The sequence below is a fragment of the Gorilla gorilla genome, chromosome 21, assembly GCF_029281585.2.
Source record: "Gorilla gorilla gorilla isolate KB3781 chromosome 21, NHGRI_mGorGor1-v2.1_pri, whole genome shotgun sequence".
NCBI classification, from domain to species: domain Eukaryota; kingdom Metazoa; phylum Chordata; class Mammalia; order Primates; family Hominidae; genus Gorilla; species Gorilla gorilla.
Genome location: NC_073245.2, coordinates 31,325,775 through 31,346,536, shown reverse-complemented (window position 1 = coordinate 31,346,536; position 20,762 = coordinate 31,325,775). Strand labels below are relative to the sequence as shown.

Sequence of the window (20,762 nt, the reverse complement as noted above, 5' to 3'; positions counted from 1 at the left end):
CGACACCAGTGTTCTTTCTACAGGTAAAAAGGTAACTGGGTGGACACTTACGTCCCTGACCAAGTCCTACTGGACAAGGAATAAAGCTACTGTAATGAACATCTTCCTCATAAATTGTAAAATTACGCTATTGCCAATCTCATGAAATCAATTAAAACTCACCTTCATTCTCTTTCTTTTTTCTTTCTGTCGTCTTCTAAAACTGTCCTAAAAGTATAAAATCCACATATTCTGTCAAATAATTACACAAAAATGTCAGAGTTAAGCATTACCAGGAATGATTTGGGAGACAACTTAAGTTTTAAAGGACGACCCCAGAAATCTAGGTACATGATTAAACCAGGCAATAAGACTATATGTTCAAAATGCTGCTTATCAGAACTTAACAATGGAAGACTGAATTTAGATACAATTTAATTCATCTTGGTAATTCTGTTCAGAAAGCTTTTGAATCATTTTAGGACAATGCAAAGCCATTACAAAGACCCTTGGTTTTATCCTGGAGCAAACAGGCTGTCAATATGGAGAAGATACAAGTAAGTTAAAAAATAAAATAAAATAAACAACTCAACAATTCTTTAGGTTTAGTTGAAGGTAGTTAATAACTAAGGTATCCATTTTTTTAAAAATCAGCAAGACAATTTAATTAGACTCTGTTATCTAAAAAGGGCTCTTACTCTGTAGCATGCATGGCACAATGGAGAAAAGAGAGAAGTGGGACTCTACGCAAACATTATCCCCCACCCTGGCCAGATTCCAAAAATATCAATCCGATGGAAAAAAAGGAAGGAAATTGAGATGTATGCACGGCTTACTACTCTGGGCCAATTTAATTCACAGGAGAGGGTCCAGCCCATGTTGATTCTTTCCCCCTACTCATTTCCAAATTGTAGCCATGGTTTCAACTAGACAGAATTTTGTGTTCATCTTGTTCCCTACTAACTCTGGGCCATTCGCAGGCCTCCCATAACCATGCCCAAGTTTCCCTGAGTATCAAGGAACTGAAATGACAGCTAGGGTGGCCATAGCTACTGTTGTAGCCTAAAACAGGGGCCAGTGGATCCTATACTGATGGTCATCCTAGTAGGTACACTTCCAAAGTCAGTCCTACCAACTGCAATATAAGGCCTTAAGGAAATTGGAAATTGGTGCTTTCTGCCAGGAAAAAAGCTGAATGCCAGATACATAAGTCTCCTGCTCTAAAGTGGAGCCCAGGTGATCAACTACCCTAAAACCTCCTCTGATGTAGAAACCACTGATTTATTTAATCAAGCTTCTGTCCCATCTTCAATGAAACTTCTCTTGTGTAGGTCACCAATGACCTGCAGACTATGAAATCCATTAGTCAGATTTCAGTCCTTATCTGACCAGGATTCTTTCCTCCTTGGATCAGTCTTCACTTGGCTTCCAGGAGGCTACACTCACCTGATCTCCTTCCCTCTTGCTATGTGTCTTTGTTCCTCAACTCCCCAGCCTCTTAACCCATTTATGCTGGAGGTTGCAAGTTTTTTGTGTGAAAAATCAAACCTTGGTGATGACCTTTAGCAGTAGGATATAAATAACTCCCACAAGCTTACCGTTCCAATAATGGAACACTGGGCACAAATGGGTTAATGTTGGTGCTCCCCTGGGCCCAGTACTTGGATCTCTCCACTTCTCTCCTCCCATGGGAGTCATCACCTGGTCTCATGGCTTTGAACACCATCTACATGCTGATGACTCCCCAACCAGAGCCCCTCCATACTTAGCATCTCCATTTGGCTATCTCAAACTTCACATGTCTGAAATAGAATCCCCACCCCACCTTTGCACCTCCCAGTCTTTCCATGAGGGTTGCTCAAAACATCTTTCAGTCTTGTGTCACCTTTCCTTCTCTTACACTCTATATTTAATCCATTTGCCAATCCCACTGGTGCTACCTTCAAAACATGTTCAGAATCCAACTGCCTCTGATGATCTCCACTGCTACCATCCAGGCTCCCTTGGATTACTGTAAAAAAGGCTCCTCACTGGCCTGGGGCTCACTGCTTTGACCTTTCCCTCCACACAGTACTTCCAACATGGCAGCTAGAGTGATCCTTTTACAGTATGTGTCAAATCTTGTCACTTTTCTACTCAAAACCTTACACTGACGCACAATGAAAGTTAAAAGTCCTATGATAACCTGTTGGGTCCTACCAGACTGGGCCCTCCATCTTCTTTCTGAGTTCATCTCCTACTGCTCTTCCTTTGCCTCCTCTGCTCCTTCCACACTGGCTCCTTTGTGTTCTGTGAACATCCTGAGTATGTTCCTGCCCCAGGGCCTTGGCACTGGCGATTCCCTCTGTCTGTAATGTGCTTCCTGCAAACATCTGCACAGTGTGCTCCCTCACATCCTTTACATCTTTAATCAAGGTCAGCTGTCAGTGAGGCCTTCTCTCGTCACCTTTTCTAGAACTGTAATGCCCAACCTCTCCCTTCCCAGATGCCTCCTCACCTGCTTTAGTTTTCTTTGTGGCACTTATTCTCTAACACTTAATGAGGTTTACTTAGTTACTGTGTTTATCTTCCAGCTCTCCCAAGAGAATGTAAACTCCATGAGGGCAGGGATTTCTGTCTCCTTTTTTGTTTTTTGCTGTATCACTAGCACTCAGAACACTGTCTGGCACATGGTAAACACTTAAATATTTGCTTAATAAATGAACAACATTCCCAAGATAAAAGGTAAACATGAAAGCTCATACAATAAAAAGCAACACATTTCTTGCCTAAATGCTCAACTTCAATAACAATTTTTTTTCCTTTGGAGATAAGAGTCTTGCTCTGTCGCCCTGGCTGGAGTGCAGTAGCATGATCCCAGCTCACTGCAGCCTCCACCTCTTGGGTTCAAGCAATTCTCCTGCCTCAGCCTCCCAAGCGGCTGGGATTATAGGCGCCCACCACCACGCCCAGCTTAAATTTTTGTATTTTTAGTAGAGATGGGGTTTCACCAAGTTGGCCAGGCTGGTCTCAAGCTCCTAACCTCAGGTGATCTGCCCACCTTAGCCTCCCAAAGTGCTGGGATTAAAGGCATGAGCCACCACGCTTAGCCAATAACAAATATTAATGTATTCCTTTCCTATCATTTGTTCTGCTGGTCTGTTAAATGCCTATCTCTAAGGGTGGTAGTCACGCACAAACAGAAGACCACCTGGGTGGACCTTATGGATCTCTCCCTTTTTTGTGCTATGAACTCCTTTGGAAATCTGTCAAATGCCAGGGACATACTTCCCAGAAAAATACATATATCTGGAAACTTTCCTATTGCATTTTTGAGGGTTTCCCCTGGTGTCCAATCATGCTGAAGGACATGGCATGACTTCAGGAACACCAACAAAGATCCAAAGCTTTAAAATGCCCTCTCCTGCCAGGTCAGCTGAAAAATCGTATTAATTAAATCTGTAACACTATGGTGTCTACCAAATCCCATACTTCCTCCTCTAATGCCAACTCAAGGTGCAGAGTCTGCTAAAGAGACAGTAGAAGGCTACTGTAACTCGAGGTTTTTAAACCAAGTGGTACAAAGTATGTAGCAGCAGATCAAGGGATGCCACCATAATTGTTGAAAAAGTAGTTAAAAATGTTCCAATTGACATCTGATCTTCCAGACAAAGCTAGTTCTGTAATTTGAATTCTATATGCAAAAAACTCTTGACATCACATAAAAACATTACCAAGTACTGAAGGCTTTTGGAAAGAATGCTTACAGTCAACTCACTATGTTACATAAAATGACACCCAAAGTTCTAAAAATAAGAGATCACTAGCTACAGTATACAAAGTTGATGAAAACAGAAAATAAGATTCAATGACACATTTTAATGTGCTGGGAGATCATGAAGCAACGTAGCAGTAATATATGTTGTTATCTGCTTAAAACAGCCACATGACTTTTATAAAATCAGTTTCTGAAAGGATTTCCTTGCTGTTTCTAAGAAGCTATTACCTGCTTATTTTGCCCACTGCTGCCCTCCCTTGCTACACCCTGCAATCACCCTCCAATCACTCTGCCTCCAGGCTGCTGCCCCTCCACTCCTATCAGCTCACCAGTGGATCCCAAACCCTGTCCACGGACGAAGTGCCTGTTCATCTCACTGTGACCCCTTGAGCATGGCTTCCCATCTCTTCAGGAATTTCCTTCTACCTCTCTATAACTGGCTCCTCTTTCTCTTTAAACGTCCGTGGTTCCCTAGGCTTCTATTAAAGGTACTTTTACTCCACACAAGCTCCCAGGGTCACACTCATAGTACACTCATAGTTTCAAGTACCTTCCATTAGTTAATGGTTCTCAAATCTCTTCAAAAGACTTCTGCCCTGAGCTTTATACACATTCAACTGCTTAATGGACTTTTCTCCTCTCAGGTGTCCTATAGCCCCCTCACATTAAACATCTCCAAAATGAAACTCAGTTTTTACTTTGTCCCCACCCCAACCCATTCCACCCCTAGTGCTTGCTATCTTAGTAAATGGCACCAGCAAATTCCTAACTGCCCAAGCCAGAACCTGGACTTTTCATGTAAGCGCTCATCCATAATATGCAATCAATTTTCAAATGCTTTGCTATTTTATTTCCTTCTTGTGTTTCAATTTCTTAAGAGATTCAGCTCTCCACAGATCCTACATTCTCCCAACCCTCTGCCCTGGCTGATATAATCCAACCCACACTCCCTACATTGTCAATTCTTCTTAACCTGTCTTCCTGCCTTCAAAACATGACAGCCACTAGTTCAATCCCAATAGTCTTCCAGCCTTGGTACCCGCATTTCAAATCCTATTGATTAGAAATGTGTTTGGATTTATATTCAGATTATGAAGACAGAAAAAACATTACAATGCAACTCAAACAGGGTACAATACATAGTTCCACAGAGCAAGCAGCACAACCTTTATAAAATAATCAAAGCACTGACCACTCATGATTACATTAGTGTTGACACACCATAATGATATAAAAACACACTCAAAGAGATTAAAAGTAATCACAGGATCATCATAGCCTATTAGAGACAGGAGCAATTTTAGCTACTGCAATAGAAACACTTTACCTCATCATCCTTTCTCTTTTTAAAAATGCTATCCTCAACTTCACCAACTGCTAACATGATCATCTGTACTCTCTGCAGATTGACATAACCACTTTCTGTAAGGTAACCCTGTAAGTGATAAAATATATGTAAAATGATCTTCTTATAAAAGCAAATACTTCTGTTTTGAAATCATTCAAGAATGAACTTACCCCAGTTTTGTGTACCACATTTTTGTATATGTTAACCAAACGGTCAATTGCATTTTCCCTGTCAGCAAGAGACAAACATTATGCATTAGGACCAGTAGGCACAGTAAAGTCAAGAAGCCTAAAACAGTCGTTTGAAAAGCTACACAAATGCACATACCTAATCTCTAACGACGGCAAATGAGGGAGGAAGTCATTTCCCACAAAGAAGCACATGAAAACCCAGTCATCAATGCTCCTCTCAACATCAAATGTGAATGGTAGGCTGGCCATTGTGAGTTCTCTTTCCAAATACTACAACCAAAAAGGAATGCTGCCATTACAGCTATCAAAGGCACCCTGCTTTAGAGTGCTGATTTCAATGATTATTGCTACATACCTCACGAAGAACATTAAGCCGAAGGAAGATAAACTCTCCTTCTGCACAAGGAAGACTATCAGCAAGTTCATCATGCTGCAAGAATAGGAATGAAGATGAAACAAGTCTACTCTACGTCCAGTAATTTTTTCCAACCAAGCAAATTTTAAGGCTTTTGCTAACGCACGATCCATTTTAATATCACAAGTATTTAATTTTCAAAAGCTCACCAACCCATTTTAAAATAAATATTACCCATAAAATCAACCATGTCTAGACCAGGGGTCAGCAAACATTTTCTGCAAAGGGCCAGATAGTAAATTATTTTGGCTACTGGGGGACATATATGATCTCTGTTTAATAGTCTTTCATGTTTTATTTTGTTTTTAACAACACTTTAAAAATGTAAAAAACATAGCTCACAGGCCAAACCTGGAGGACTGAAGTTTGCCAACTGATGACCTATACCCAACCAACAATTACCCCTTCCTTGTGAACAGATGTGCATAGATACATGTATACTGTCTTTATTGTATTACATATCTGAAATAATACACTATATTTATCTCTTTTTTCACTTAACGATGTCTTTGAAAGAGGCACCATATTCTTTTTCCCCCCTCATAAAGTATATGACTCAAGAGGCACCATATTATTGAAACAGAAGCCCCTTTAAAGGGGACTGGACATAACCAAGTGAACCTAAAATACATAAAAAGTGGGAGTAACTTAAAAGTCTTAAGAAGTTGTAGTTCCTTTTAAGAAGAGTATTTCAAACAAATAACTTCCACAAACAAATTACAAGCTATGAGCATTATTATCTATGGGAACTAAGCCTCGTGTAGATATAGGCAGTATCAGAAAAAGTGCTAAGTAGAAAGGATGAGTGTAGGCATGTTTTTGAATGAAGGTTTATTTTAAAGTACTTTAAAAGATACGTCTCTGTCGAGACTGTCTCAAAAGAAAAAAAAAGAAAAAAGATACATCTTTGTGAAGGGTAACGGTAACAGAACAAGCACATAAAAAACTAATCAACCACAATCTTCTCTTCATCCATTTTAAAAACAAGGTAACTCAAATATTTAATGCTATTTAATTGTATACTTTAAAATGGTTGAAATGATATTTTATGTCATATACATTTTATCACAATAGATTTTTTTTTTTTTTTAATGAGGCAACTACCATCTCAAAGTTCTTACCTTTCCCTTCTTTTCTCTTGGCAAACCTTCACAATCTTTGACCTCATGTCCAAACTGATTACAAAGACCACATGGTTTGGGCTTGTTTGGTTTGAATTCTTCTCTAATAATGGTAAAGTTCGGTTCATGTGTGGCAAGGCCAAGCATAATGAGATCAGCTATCAATCAACAATGAGAAAAACACCGAACAGTGAATATTCTGAGAGAAGTCTTACCATAAACTACTATGAGATGCCAACACAAAGAAAAGCCCAAATGAGCACCCAAATGAGCAGCAAAGCCCCAAAGCCTGACACTTCCTGGCATTTCCCAGTTAACAGGAAGTCCTCTAGATACGTGGACCTACAACATAGACTGCCACTAAGGATTAAACACTTGGGAAATTCTCCATTTTAAAGGTATGGGGAGTTAAAAGGTTGAAAAACGTAAGAAAGAAGAAAAGAAATTAAAGATCATTGATCACAGATTAAACAGCAACTCAATACTAGTTCCCTGTCGAACATAAAATAACCAAGGCATTTTGGAACTTCCAGGTAACCATGAATAATCCATTACTGCACACCAACCCATCAACTTGCTATGGTTTAATCCAAAAGAAGCAAATCCCAAAGAAGAAACTTACCATCTGCTCCACATAAACAATGATGAGTATTTGGGTCATGGTTAGGCTGGGCTAAACAAGAGAGAAACATGTATTTATATTAATATATTATATACCACAAGAATATCACTTCATACCAAGTATTTTCTATGCAATGGCTTTTTAAAAATAGAACATATAATCAAATATTGGTAAGTAAGCTTTACCTCTTTGCCTTCTAATGTAATCCATGATTTTATGTTCTCCTTCACCAGGAGCACTAGCATCAGATAAAATAACCTATAAAAAAATTGTTAACACTGTCAGATTATCCCCAATTTTCTATAGGCACAAAAATCAAAAGAATTATATGTCTCAAGAAAAACTGAGATAAGTGTTACGGGAAAATTTTCTGAATAAGGGTGTGTGTGTGTGTGTGTGTGTGTGTGTGTGTGTGAAAAACACCAAAACTACTTCACTGAAAATTTTCTGAATAAAGAAGCGGTGTGTGTGTGTGTGTCTGTGTGTGTGTGTGTGTGTGTGTAACACCAAAACTACTTCACTGAAAATTTTCTGAATAAAGTAGGGGTGTGTGTGTGAGAGAGACACCAAAACTACTTCATTGATTAACTTACTACATGGAATGGAAAGGAATGAAATGTCTGGGTCAGACCTAGCCATCAGAAAAACTGATCATTCACAAGCTCCTATTTTCACTACTATGCAAGGATATAGTGCTGAACCATATATGCCCCAAGAATAATCAATAACAGATATCTATAAAATATAATTTACCATTTCTCATTAATAGGGAAGCCAGCTTATGAACCTAAAATTACAAACAAGTTCATTTACATATTATTTAAATATTTGGGAACACAGCCATTTAAGACAGCCCCACAACTTACTAATTTTGCTGTATTTTGATATGTAATAATGGAAATTTCCATTTAAAAATTACTTTCCCATATATATTTTTTAAATTATGAATCCCATTTTATAGCTTCATAGTGATGGTAAGAGGACAAAATTGGCTTTAAGAGAAAATTCAGCTATCTAAAACCTAACCATGCAAGGATACCCCATCTCCAAAAAACCCTGGAAGCTTTTCTTTCTTCCAACAGTCAATTAGCATTTTATGGGGCAGGGCAGAAGGATAAATAATGTCAGTCATATCAAAGTACAGCCTCGAATGATCACCCTAATCTTTCTGAAGTATCAAAATGTGAAACTTACTGTCAAATTTTTCCACCCAGGGTCATTATTTAAACGATCAGCTATGTAATAGCGAAGGCATTTAGCAAGATTGTCCATGAATTCAGTTCCCTAAAATGATAGAAAGAAATAAATTAACCTATCATTTAAGAGTTAGCAATAGCTAGCAAAGTATGAGACTACTTACTGGTGTAATACAGTTGCTGTCAAATCTTTCTTTTATTTCTTCTGGAGGAAGAAAGCCACCTAGAGAAAAGAGGCAACGTTTTGTTCTCCCCATAAAAAGTGAGATAAATTACTCAACATTAAGCCAGAACAACAAAAACAAAAAGTTCAAATACAAAAGAAAGTGAAGTCTCGTCATCCGAGGAAAAATGTTCCCTCACTGGGAAGAAAATAAGATTCCATCTCTCAAATTTAAATTATTATTATTATTATTATTTGAGACAGAGTCTCATTCTGTCACCCAGGCTGGAGTGCAGTGGTGCAATCTCGGCTCACTGCAACCTCCGCCTTCCGGGGTTCAAGCTATTCTCCTGTCTCAGCCTCCTGAGAAGCTGGGATTACAGGCGCCTGCCACCACGCCTGGCTAATTTTTGTATTTTTAGTAGAGACGCGGTTTCATTGTGTTGGCCAGGCTGGTCTTGAACTCCTGACCTCCAGTCATCTGCCGTCCTCGGCCTCCCAAAGTGCTGGGATTACAGGGGTGAGCCATCGCGCTCAGCCTTTTAAATTATGTTTTAATAAGACTGTAAAACAATATATGGTACACAAAAGATATTATATTGTTACATAAAAATTATGAAGTTCTTCACTCTGTAAGAGAATACACACACACACACACACACACACACACACCAGTTAGAGGCCATATTTTTGATAACAGTTCCTAAAATAAAGGTGCCTAAGAAAAATGAAATTTAAAATGCCGAGTTCATCACAGCTTTACAGGATAAGAAATACAATTATCAGGTAGAGGAATATAAAAATCCTATTTTTTCCTCTCTATCACTATTAGCTGCTTCTCAAGAAACAAATATATTTCATCACATCTTCAAAAAAAAGACATTCTTAAAATCAGAAACATTGTTATAAATACAAACAGGTTTTAGAGTCTTAATTACAAGTTGCAGCTAAAGGAACTATATACTTGTACACTTCCAGCAAAATTAAAGTAATATAAAATTTATTGTAATTGCAGGCCTGAGCTGGCTATACTATGGCATCCTTTTTCAACTGCAGAGTGCAATTATCCGGAGCCAAGACACTGTGGCTTTTCTGGTCTATTATACCCCCTTAAGTAGCAGAACACCAAACAAACCTGCTACAACCATACCCTACCCTCACACACAGGTGTGGTAGGAGAGAACCAGTCCCAACTGGCATCAACACTCCCTGATCTTCCTTTTCTCTGAGGCTTAGTCAGTTCCTACCCATGTAGCCACCAGGAATTTTAAGGCTTTGGGGAACTGCAAAAATGAAGACATCCCACCCTAACCCCTCCAAACTTGAAGGAACCATAAGTACTGTGCCTGCTCCATCAACCTATATTGAAAGTATGCAAATGACTTGGCAACAGCCTGTAAATGTGGATCGAATCACCTCCGGCTTCCTCAGATAGACCTCTGAGTTTCAAAAAGCAAGCAAACCAAAGCTGATTTGAGGAAAATGTTTACAGCACTATAGCTTTCTGACAGCCGCCACAGAGAAAAGTAGTAAAAAATACTTACTATATTTCTATTCTACAGAGACATAAAAGTTTGTTAAAGAGCTGCACTGGCCCTGAGAGGAGTTGACAATCTACAATCTCCACCAGAATTCCCTATTCCCAAGGCTCCCTCTTACTGGAGAGTTTGAAAATAAACAAGCCTATTAAGCCTATTGGTAGATTTCATGAACTACTTTTCCTCAACAGTGAACACTGGATATTCTGGGATCCTTATTAAATTAAAAGCTTGCCTATTTGTAAGAAAAAGTTGCCACCACCCCCTCATTCTGCATACATCTTATTAAAAAATCCAACTTCAAGATGCATATTCTTTACCTTTTGCCAATATTTCTTCCCTGACTCGCTGCTTCTCGACTGCTGCTTCCATTCCTTCTTTTGATGCCCTGAACCTCCTTGAACGCTGCTGGTTCATTTTAGCACGTGGTGCCTGAAAATGTATTTCATATTCCATAACACTAATCAAAATATTCACAAATAAATCTGTACATTATTTTGAATCAGTTGTTCTTATATAAGTAGTACACTAAAATGGAAGAAAGGTAAGTAATGTGTCTAATAATCCTTTCATGACAGATACCAGATGCTGAGAACTTAAATTTGGACCGAGAACCCAAAAGCTGAGCTCAAAAAGGTGAATGAGTGCCATGTCAAATGGACAAACATCCTATGAAGCCCTAGAACTTATACTTCAAGTCCTCCCAATCTAACACCAGTTCCCCTCGGTTAGGGTGCTTGATTCAGGGCACCCAAGAAAGAAAGCTCACTTTACTCAAAAGACCCAGCCAACATCTGATGAGCAGTTACTACTGAACTAAGATCAGGAAGACCTTCTCTATGTCCACACCTAAAAGGAAGAATGGTGTCCAAATGGGATCCACAATGTCTCATAAAAGCAACAGAAAACTGTTTCTTTATGTGAAGAATCTCGGTGCACTTCTATTTCCCACAATAAAGGTTTATAATTTTTCTGTCTTTTCAATAAGGCACAGCAGTTAGAAAAGAAATAATGCCTTAACCAGAAGTACTTTTAAATCACTCTAACCAAATGCAATTTCAGTGGAAAAGCCCAAATAAAGTGAACTAGATTGTAAGATTTTGGAAGTTACTGAACTGAGTTTTGGGGTGGGAAGAAACTGTGAAATATCCTGTTTACATCTAAATGTAAGTTACTTAATATTCTCTTTAAACAATTCCCTTTTCTGTAGAATGAGACCATCTAATAAAGCCCTCTCAAGTACAAAGTTCTATATCTACATTTATATATAAACAAAAAAATGTGTATAAACATGTACATACACATGCATATAAATGTGTACATATTTTATACTTGATGTAGCAGAAAGAACACACTGGAGTAAAGCTAAAGATTTCTTCAAAAAAAATTAGCTGAATATAAACTGAAATGTGCTCTAAACAAGACATATTCCTTTTCTTTTTACTCTTTACTCCATTCTAACTGCAACTTAGCAAGTTATCAGGTAGCTAAGGTTTTTCACTGAGTAAGACGAATCTCACAGAAAAGTTAATCTTCTTGGATTCAAAGTTCTCTGGATTTCCAAAATCATTCCATTAGCCGCTAGGATGCACTAAAATTAAAAGAATCTACTTGCACATAGCTAAATAAATTTAGAGTTATATCTTACCTTACCCCCCTAATAGAGTTTGCTGGTCATTTATAAAAGGAGCTACTTGGTATTATTATCACAGGTCAGTAACTTACTCCTCTCAAATCATTTTCATGACTACTCATTGCCTATAGGATACAATCCAAACTCCAGATGGTAAGGCTTTCTCAAGCTTTTGCTATACTTCCCTTCTCAATTCAAACCACCTGTAGTTGCCAAAACATGTCAGTGTGGTCAAAGGCATGGAAAGTGTGTTTACCTGCCACATTTGAGAAATCTGGAAGGTCCTCCCTCCCCAAACCCTGTCCCATCCATCTCCCACCACCACCCACCAATCTCCCAATTATTCTTCATTGTTAAAGAAATGGAACAAAAGTCACCTCTTCTCTATATCCTAACTTCCTTAGTAGCACTGACTTTCTCTTCCCTCAACACCCTGCATGTATTATCTAGTGCTTATAATGCCTATAAATAATTAAGCTCACCCATTTATCTATGCCTCCTTCCCTTTGACGGTAAGCCAAAAGTTCAAAAGCAAGGGCAGTCGCCAACATCCCCAGTATTTCACAGTACTGAGCACAAAATAAGCACAAAACACACACACAAAAAAACATCTGAATGAATGACTGAAGGATGAGGCTTTCTTTCTCAAGTTCATCACTGTCAACATTTTTCATTATTTAGCTGACTTTCATTCTAGACACTGGTAACACAGCAAAAAAAACCAAAATGGAGGCTTCTAATTATTTTAGCACTTACCACTCCATCTATTGCCATGTAGAGAAGTCGTCTTGGTCTTACAATACTGAAAAGTCTGTCAATGTACTCAAAAATTGCAACCATCATTTCATCTTCATTTTTTGGTGCTGGTCTATAATGACAAGCAAACAATGTAATATAATATAGTGTTTCCTCTGTGATTTGCTATATCAGTGACAAAAATGGGTTACGTACTTGTCTTCAGGATGAGTACAGGGATGGATGATTCCATTCATATCCAAATACAGATTATCAAACTCCACATCATTTGGATTAGGTTTACTGGCATCAACTGGAATCTTTACACCATTGCATTCTTTTGGCTATGAGGAAGTGATAATTAATAGTAGTTTGATTGTTCAAGTCTAAAAATGACAGATCCTAGGCTCAATATGAACTTGTGTTTCATTTCTGAACTGGAAATAAAACACTTCAAGTAACTTTTAAATTATAATAAGTTATTTTATTCCTTAAAGCAAACTGAAGCAGATATTTTATCTGTAGAAAGTGGATGGCTTCTAACACAAGTTATTTTTGACAATGTAGATGTTTAGAAAATTCACAAATCATTCAGGTTGTTCAAGTGAGAAATCATGGGAGTCATCTTAAAATTCATTTCCCTCACCACTCACATCAGTAAGTCCTGTCAAAGTAAGGTAAAAAATGCTTACCTACTTCATCTCCTTTCATTCCCACCACCATGAACAACAAGAAGTTACCATCTCTAACCTAAAAGAGCACAACAACCTTCATCTAGTCTACCCCACCTCTAGACTCTCTGGTCTCCAGCTCACTTTCTGCATTGTCAGAGTTCTCTTTCTAAAACATAAAAGTGTACGTCCTTAATCTTATCTAATTTTTCTAATGATTCTCACGGCAGGTGTTTACCAATGAGCCTGGAGCCTTCCTAGTCTCCTATCCTGCCATACTATTGTTGAGGCCCACTCACTCTAAGTTCCTGGAAAATGCCTTTTGATCTCTCAATGCCGTCACATGATGCTTCTTTCAGAACACCTTCTTCCTCCCTTGCCAACACCCACTTCCTGAAAAATTACTAATTTCCAGGGTCTACACTCAAATCAAATGTCACTCACTTTATAACACCTTGTACATATCTCCCAAGAAATTGTTCCTTCTGAATTTCCTCATAATTTTGCTTATTCACTTGTAGCACTTCCACTGTTTTACAGTTAGTCAATCTACCCCAGCTACACTGAGTTCCTCAAAAGGTAAGGGCTTACTCACTGCCAGAGATACTCAATTACGTTTTTGTAAATGTTACTTCCTTTGTTTTTCTCTTCCAGAGCCTCAGCAAGAGATTAAGACTATGAGATCTAATTTTTACCATTAACAATAAAAGTCACTTAAAAAAATAACAGTTCCTCAAGCACATATAAAGCATCACTTGTAACAGCAAAAACTGTAAGCAATTTAAAAGCCCATCATGTACATACTACATCATGCATGAAGCTCAAAAACATTACGTTAAGTGAAAGAAGCCAGTCATAAAGTACCAAGTATATACAACCCCATTTATATGAAAAGTCTAAAATAGACATGTTTGCAAATATAAAAAGTAGATTAATGGTTGCTTCAGGTGAGGGTGGAGACAGGGGAGGGAGATGGGTAGCAACTGCTAATTACTTTTGAGAATGAAGACCCTCTAAAATCAGATAATAGTGATGACTGCACAGCTCTGTAAATATACTAAAAACCACCGAATCATACACTTTCAGCAGGTCAATTTCATGATACACAAATTATATCTCAATAAAGCTGTTAGAAATAGAAATTTAAAATCAGGTATGGTGGTATGTGCAGGTAGTCTCAGCTACTTCGGAAGCTGAGGTGGGAGGACTGCCTGAGGCCAGGAGTTCAAGGCTGCCGTGAGCTATAATCACACCACTGTACGCCAGCCTGGGCGACAGAGTAAGATCTCATCTCTTAAACAAGTAAACAGATCAACTTAGAGGAAAGGAAACAAGCCCATCAGGAAAAGAATAAACTCATATAACATCCATATACTTGTGAGATGCAAGTGAGATTGGAAGAGCTAGAGCTAGATGGTCACAAACATACTAAGCCAAAAAAAAAAAAAAAAAGAACATATACAGTATACCACTTACAGAAAGTTATGAATAAATAAAACAGCATTCAATACTGCTCAGGGACAAATACATATGCAATGAAAGCATGGTGAAAAGCAAATGAATGATAAACACCAACTTCAGGATATTGACTGTCTTTGAGAAGGAATCACGGGAATGCAACTGGGCTTCAAGTTGCACTTAGAATTGGAGAGAAAGAATAACAAAAGGGATTTAAGGCAGAACAGAGAAGAAGCTACTAGACAATCTTCTGTACATACATGCTGTGAATCAAGAAAAAAAGGCTTGATCAGGAACAGTGAGTGGAATAAGTGGTAAAGAAAAAAGCAGGTCAATTCTTGGGGGGTGGGTGGAGTCTATAGAAAAAGATAATTTGATGACCCCAAAATTAAACTCTATGATGACAAGAGGCTCTCTGCCTCTTCATCTAACCTCTATACCCCAAAGTCCACATCTACCTTCATCCTGTCCAAGGGCCCACCACACTCAGGAAAATCAAAACTCATTCTTTGTGCCCCCCAGGAAAACAATCAATAAATATTTCAGACCTGCTGGCCATATGATCTCAGCTGCAACAACTAATATCTGCCTTTGAAGAGTGAAAGCAACCATAAACAACACAACATGAATGGATATGGCTGTATTCCAATAAAACCTGACTCACAAAAACAGGACGTCACTAGCAGGCTAATCCCTGCCCTAGTGCCTAGCACAAGAAAAGGCACAGCTCTTCATATAGAGTGGAGCTACATGAGAATTTCTACTTCTACTACCTAGGAAAAAAAATAAAGTATGGAGTAGGTGGGTCCTAATTTTGAGAAAAGAGCTCCAGGTATTCCCAGTAAGAAAACTGAATATATTTTCCCCTCAAGAGTACTGTAGACATGTCCAACACACTTATTATGTAACTTTAGAATTCCTTTCATCAAGAGAAGACTCTGATGCTCAACAGAGAAGTGACTCCTCAAGAACCTTGTCCAATGCTATACCAACACGTTTCCTGTTCAGTTAAAGAGAGATCCTTAATCAAAGGGCAGCTAAAAGGAGAGCCACTCTGAACCCTAAAACCAATGTATTTCAAGTAATGACTTTTAATTATTTTTTGGATTCCCCAGATGACAGACTGAACACACACTGCAGTCTTCCCTTTCTACCCCAAGACCACATGAAAGACCAAACAAACAAACAAATCTACTGTATAACTACGGCGGAAAACCAGAATTTCTGTGGCTGAGAAATGATGAGGGATACCTAAAATATGGGCAACCAATAGCCCTAACTGAAGATGGAGTGCAGTACCTCCAACATGTGAGAAGAGATATGCTGCCAAAGGTGGGCTAACACAAGAGGGCTCTAGGCCCAGAGAGGAGGCTCAAGGGACAGCTTCTGGATGATTCATCAGCGCCAGTCACAGCAACAGCCAGATGGGTCAACTCCTGCCCTCTCCTCTCCCTTCACCCACCCAGGTCCCATATGAACCAGGCAACTTGAGACAGAAGCTCCCAGAGAATGTGAAGGCTTAGGTTAGAAAGGCAGTGCAGTGCCCTGGCTGAGTAACAATGCCTAGGAAGGAACAGAGAGCACCCCTACCAGAAGGCTGGCAGTCAAGGTAGCTCTGCCTAGTAGGAAGCCTGCTCCTTCGTGACTTCATGGATAAAGCAGGGGATATATTTATTTCAAATAGGCAGTTGGGATATCATTATATTTGTGTGTGAAAATGCCAAGAAATCAAGATAAAGAAGGTATTTAAAGAAGTAAAGATAATAGAAATATACAAATAATGTTTGTATAAATATACATTACACAGGTTTTGAAGTAAATCCCTAAAATGAATTTCATGCCAACCCACTGTTCCAGTCAACCTTATGAGGAGAAACCACCACCAATAGCTCAGTAGATGCATTGTTTTTGTTTAAACCTACAAAGGATTTAACAGGAACATTAGAAAAACCATGAATCATGTCTGAGGTTCCAGGGCAATAGGAGTATCCCACTGATGGAAGTCATATGCCAAACCATACAACTCAGTTTCAGATTTCCCTTAAAGAAGCTTGGAACTATGAAAAGAAATTCAAAACATGGGTGATATTTTAGAGAGAAATGGCCAAAGGGCTAATGAAAAATTGAAATTACAGTATTTTGGCTTAAAAATTCAACCTATAATAAGACATTTTAACACTTATGGGTGATTAGTATTTTTTCAAGTTGTACGTGTGTTAGATCTTCATTTTTATACGACGTTAGTGAATGAGGACTAATAATTACCACTAGCATTTACGGAGCACTTGATGTGATAAGCACTGTTACAAGGGCTTTTACTCATGGATTATTCCATTCTATCCTCACAACAACCTTGTGAGGTCTGGAGTATCCCACTTACAATTAAGAACACAAATGCTCAGAGAGGTTAAGTGGCTTTTCCAAAGTCACACTACTACAGATTCAGGAACTAGGATTTAAAACCATGACTCAGAGATGGTACCTTAACCAGTATGTTAGACTAATTAATTGTAATTTCACTAGATTCAAAGTGATGTGTGCCAAGGTCTATATCAAGTACTACAGAGGATACAAAATAGGCAAGGTGTGTGACATTGATCATCATTTGCTAAATAAAGTCTGATCAGAAGATTTTATTCTAACATGACAGCATGAAGAGCTTCAACGACCTGCTCCCCAGTGAAACTGGTAAATATTACTTTTAAAACAAAAACATTTAAAGCCTTTGGAAATGATCCTGAGGGCGAACAGCAAGCAAATCAAGAAAACCTGTAAAAATTTTAGAACAAAATTCATTTGCAAAAGTGCACAGTAAAGTTTAAAAAACAAACAAAAAAAAGCTGTTCTCAAGAACAGTGAAAGTAGAGTGAGGCCCAGTGGCTCATGCCTGTAATCAGCATTTTGGGAGGCTGAAGCGGGAGAATCACTTGCACCCAGGAGTTCAAGGCCAGCCTGGGGAACATAAGAGTCCTGGAGCCCCATCAAGAATCAGGAAGGTACAGTGGCATGTACCTGTAGTCCCAGCTACCTAGGAGATTTAGGCAGAGGTCTGCATGAGTCCAGGAGTTGGAAACTACAGTGAGCTGATTGTGCCACTACTGCACTATAGCCTAGGTGACAAAATGAGACCCTACACACACACACACACACACACACACACACACACACACAGAGAGAGAGAGAGAGAGAGAGCCAGGCACAGTGGCTCATAACTATAATCTGAGCAATTTGGGACACCGAGACAGAGCACTTGAGCCCAGGAGTTCGAGACCAGCCTAGGCAATATGGTGAAACCTCATCTCTACAAAAAATTAGCCAGGTGTGATGGCATACCTGTAATCCCAGCTTACTCAGGAGGCTGAGGTGGGAGAATCACCTGAGCCCAGGAAGTTGAGGATGCAGTGGGCCAAGATCGCACTACTGCACTCCAGCCTGGGCAACAGAGTGAGACCCTGTCTCAAATACAAAGAAACAAACCAAAACAGTGCAAGCTATGGTGAAGAGCAATTGGGAGGAGACTAATAGATCTAATGAAGATACAGGCCTGGACTAAAGGCTAGTTTGCAGAAGAAAACTCGGGATTAAGATGGCTGGGAGGAGCCCTCCTGGTGTTAGCACAAATACCAAACACTGACGTCAGAAACTAATTCCTGGAAAGATCTACAATTTAGGAGTTCGAGATCAGCCTGGCCAACATGGTGAAACCCCGTCTCTACTAAAAATACAGAAAATTAGCCAGGTGTGGTGGTGCATGCCTGTAGCCCCAGCTACTCGGGAGGCTGAGGCAGGAGAATCGCTTGAACCTGGGAGATGGAGGTTACAGTGAGCCAAGATCACGCCACTGCACTCCAACCTGGGTGACAGCAAGACTCCATCTCAAAAATAAATAAATAAGGCTGGGCGTGGTGGCTCACGTCTGTAATCCCAGCACTTTGGGAGGCCAAGTCAGGCCGATCACGATGTCAGGAGATCGAGACCATCCTGGCTAACCCGCTGAAACCCTGTCTCTACTAAAAATACAAAAAATTAGCCGGATGTGGTGGCAGGCGCCTGTAGTGCCAGCTACTCAGGAGGCTGAGGCAGGAGAATGGCGTGAACCCGGGAGGTGGAGCTTGCAGTAAGCCGAGATTGTGCCACTGCACTCCAGCCTGGGCGACACAGCAAGACTCCGTCTCAAAATAAATAAATAAATAAATAAATAAATAAATAAATAAATAAATGAGGCCAATAGGTAGTGGGATAACATAAAAAGCAGTAAAGAAGTGGAAACAAACAAACAACAACAAAAGAACCCTGTCAACCAAGAATTCTCAGTCCAGGAAAGCTATGGTGCAAAACTGGGGTGACATAAAGACTCAGATCAATAAAAAGCTGAGAGAATTATTGCTAACAAACCACACTGTCAAAAACTACTAAAGGAAGTTCTTCAAGCTATAAAGTTACAAAAAGTTTACTAAAGTTACTAAAGCAAGTGACTCTAGATGGTAATTCAAGTCCAGGCAAACAATAAGCACAAGTATATTTTCCCTCCTTTCTTCTCTTAATTGAATTAAAAAGCAATTGTATAAATATTACATAGTATAATGTTGAGCTTATAAGGTAGAATGTAATATATGTGTAATATATTTGCCCTAATAGCAAAAAGGGGTAGATGGAAACAAAGTTACAGTGGGCTAAGGAAATGGCTACAGACGGTAAAGTAACTCTTAAAAAAAGTATTGTTGGATTATGTCAATATATGTAATATATATAACAATAATATACAAAGGGGGGATGGGAATTGAACTACATAGCAGTAAAGTTCAATAAATTTTAGCATGTATTACTGAAACTAAGCAAGTATAAATCTGAATTTGATTCTGACAAGATACATAGGGTAAGCTCTAGAACAATGACTTTGAAAAAAATATATAGTGGAAAAAATTACTAATGAATTTAGAATCCTTCTAGTAACTGGCCACTGAATAAGAAAAGAAAAAAATTTGAATGCTATATTAGAAAATATCCTCTCATTGCAAAAGAAAGCACAAAGGAGAAATAGAGAACAATGACATGAGACATACAAAAAACAAAAAGTAAAATGTAACTCTATCAATAATTACATTAAAATGTGAATGGATCAAACAATCTAACAAAAAGGTAGCTTGTCAAAGTGGATTTTAAAAACATGATCTAACTATGCGTTATCTACAGGAGATACACTTGAGATTCAAAGACCCAAAAGAGTAAAAGTAAATGGATGAGAAAAGATAATCATGCAGACAGCAACCACAAGAAAACTGGAGTGGCTATACTGATATCAGATAAAACAGACTAAAACAAATAAAAAAATGTTACTGGAGGTAAAGATGGTCATTTTATAATGATAAAAAGTAAATCCATCAAGAAAAAGATATAACAATTAAAAATACAGGTGCACCTAATAACAGCACCAAAATACACAAAACAAGACATATGGCAATTCAACAATGATAGCTGGAGACTTCAATACTCCCCCTTCAATAATAGAACAAAACAGAAGATCAACATGAAAACAGATAACTTGAACAACACTATCAACAGAGACCTAACAGATGTTTCTAGCACATTACACCTAACAACAGAATATACATTCTCAGGTGTACACGCAATATGCTCTCAAAAAAAGTAAAAGCACAGAAATAATACAAAGTATATACTCTGACCACAATGAAATAAAATTAGAAACCATTAAGAGAAAAAAAAAATTGGCAAATTCACAAATATGTGGAAATTAAACAACACAGTCCAAAATAACCAAGGGATCTAGGAAGAAATCAAACGGGAAACCAGAAACTACTTTGGGATCAATGCAAATGAAGACACAATATACAAAATGTTATGGAATACATATAAAGCAGTGTTCAGATGGAAATTTATAGCTGCAAATGCTTAGATTAAGAAATATCTCTTCAGA

At 38.6% G+C, this 20,762-nt stretch overlaps 1 protein-coding gene across 5 annotated transcripts in view; it reads right to left on the bottom strand.

Moving 5' to 3' along the window:
* Positions 1-20,762, bottom strand: part of XRN2 (5'-3' exoribonuclease 2) — an 86,934-nt gene that overhangs the window by 50,515 nt on the left and 15,657 nt on the right. For all 5 annotated transcript variants that reach the window (XM_019017317.4, XM_063702441.1, XM_019017316.4 and 2 more), the window contains exons 2-14: positions 12,915-13,042; positions 12,720-12,831; positions 10,651-10,762; positions 8,794-8,852; positions 8,628-8,717; positions 7,619-7,691; positions 7,434-7,484; positions 6,812-6,969; positions 5,631-5,705; positions 5,412-5,545; positions 5,255-5,312; positions 5,064-5,171; positions 163-207 (exon numbers count right to left, since the gene is read on the bottom strand). In XM_019017317.4, coding sequence (XP_018872862.2) covers positions 163-207; positions 5,064-5,171; positions 5,255-5,312; positions 5,412-5,545; positions 5,631-5,705; positions 6,812-6,969; positions 7,434-7,484; positions 7,619-7,691; positions 8,628-8,717; positions 8,794-8,852; positions 10,651-10,762; positions 12,720-12,831; positions 12,915-13,042 — 1,203 coding nt within the window. The remainder of the gene's footprint in view (positions 1-162; positions 208-5,063; positions 5,172-5,254; positions 5,313-5,411; positions 5,546-5,630; positions 5,706-6,811; positions 6,970-7,433; positions 7,485-7,618; positions 7,692-8,627; positions 8,718-8,793; positions 8,853-10,650; positions 10,763-12,719; positions 12,832-12,914; positions 13,043-20,762) is intronic.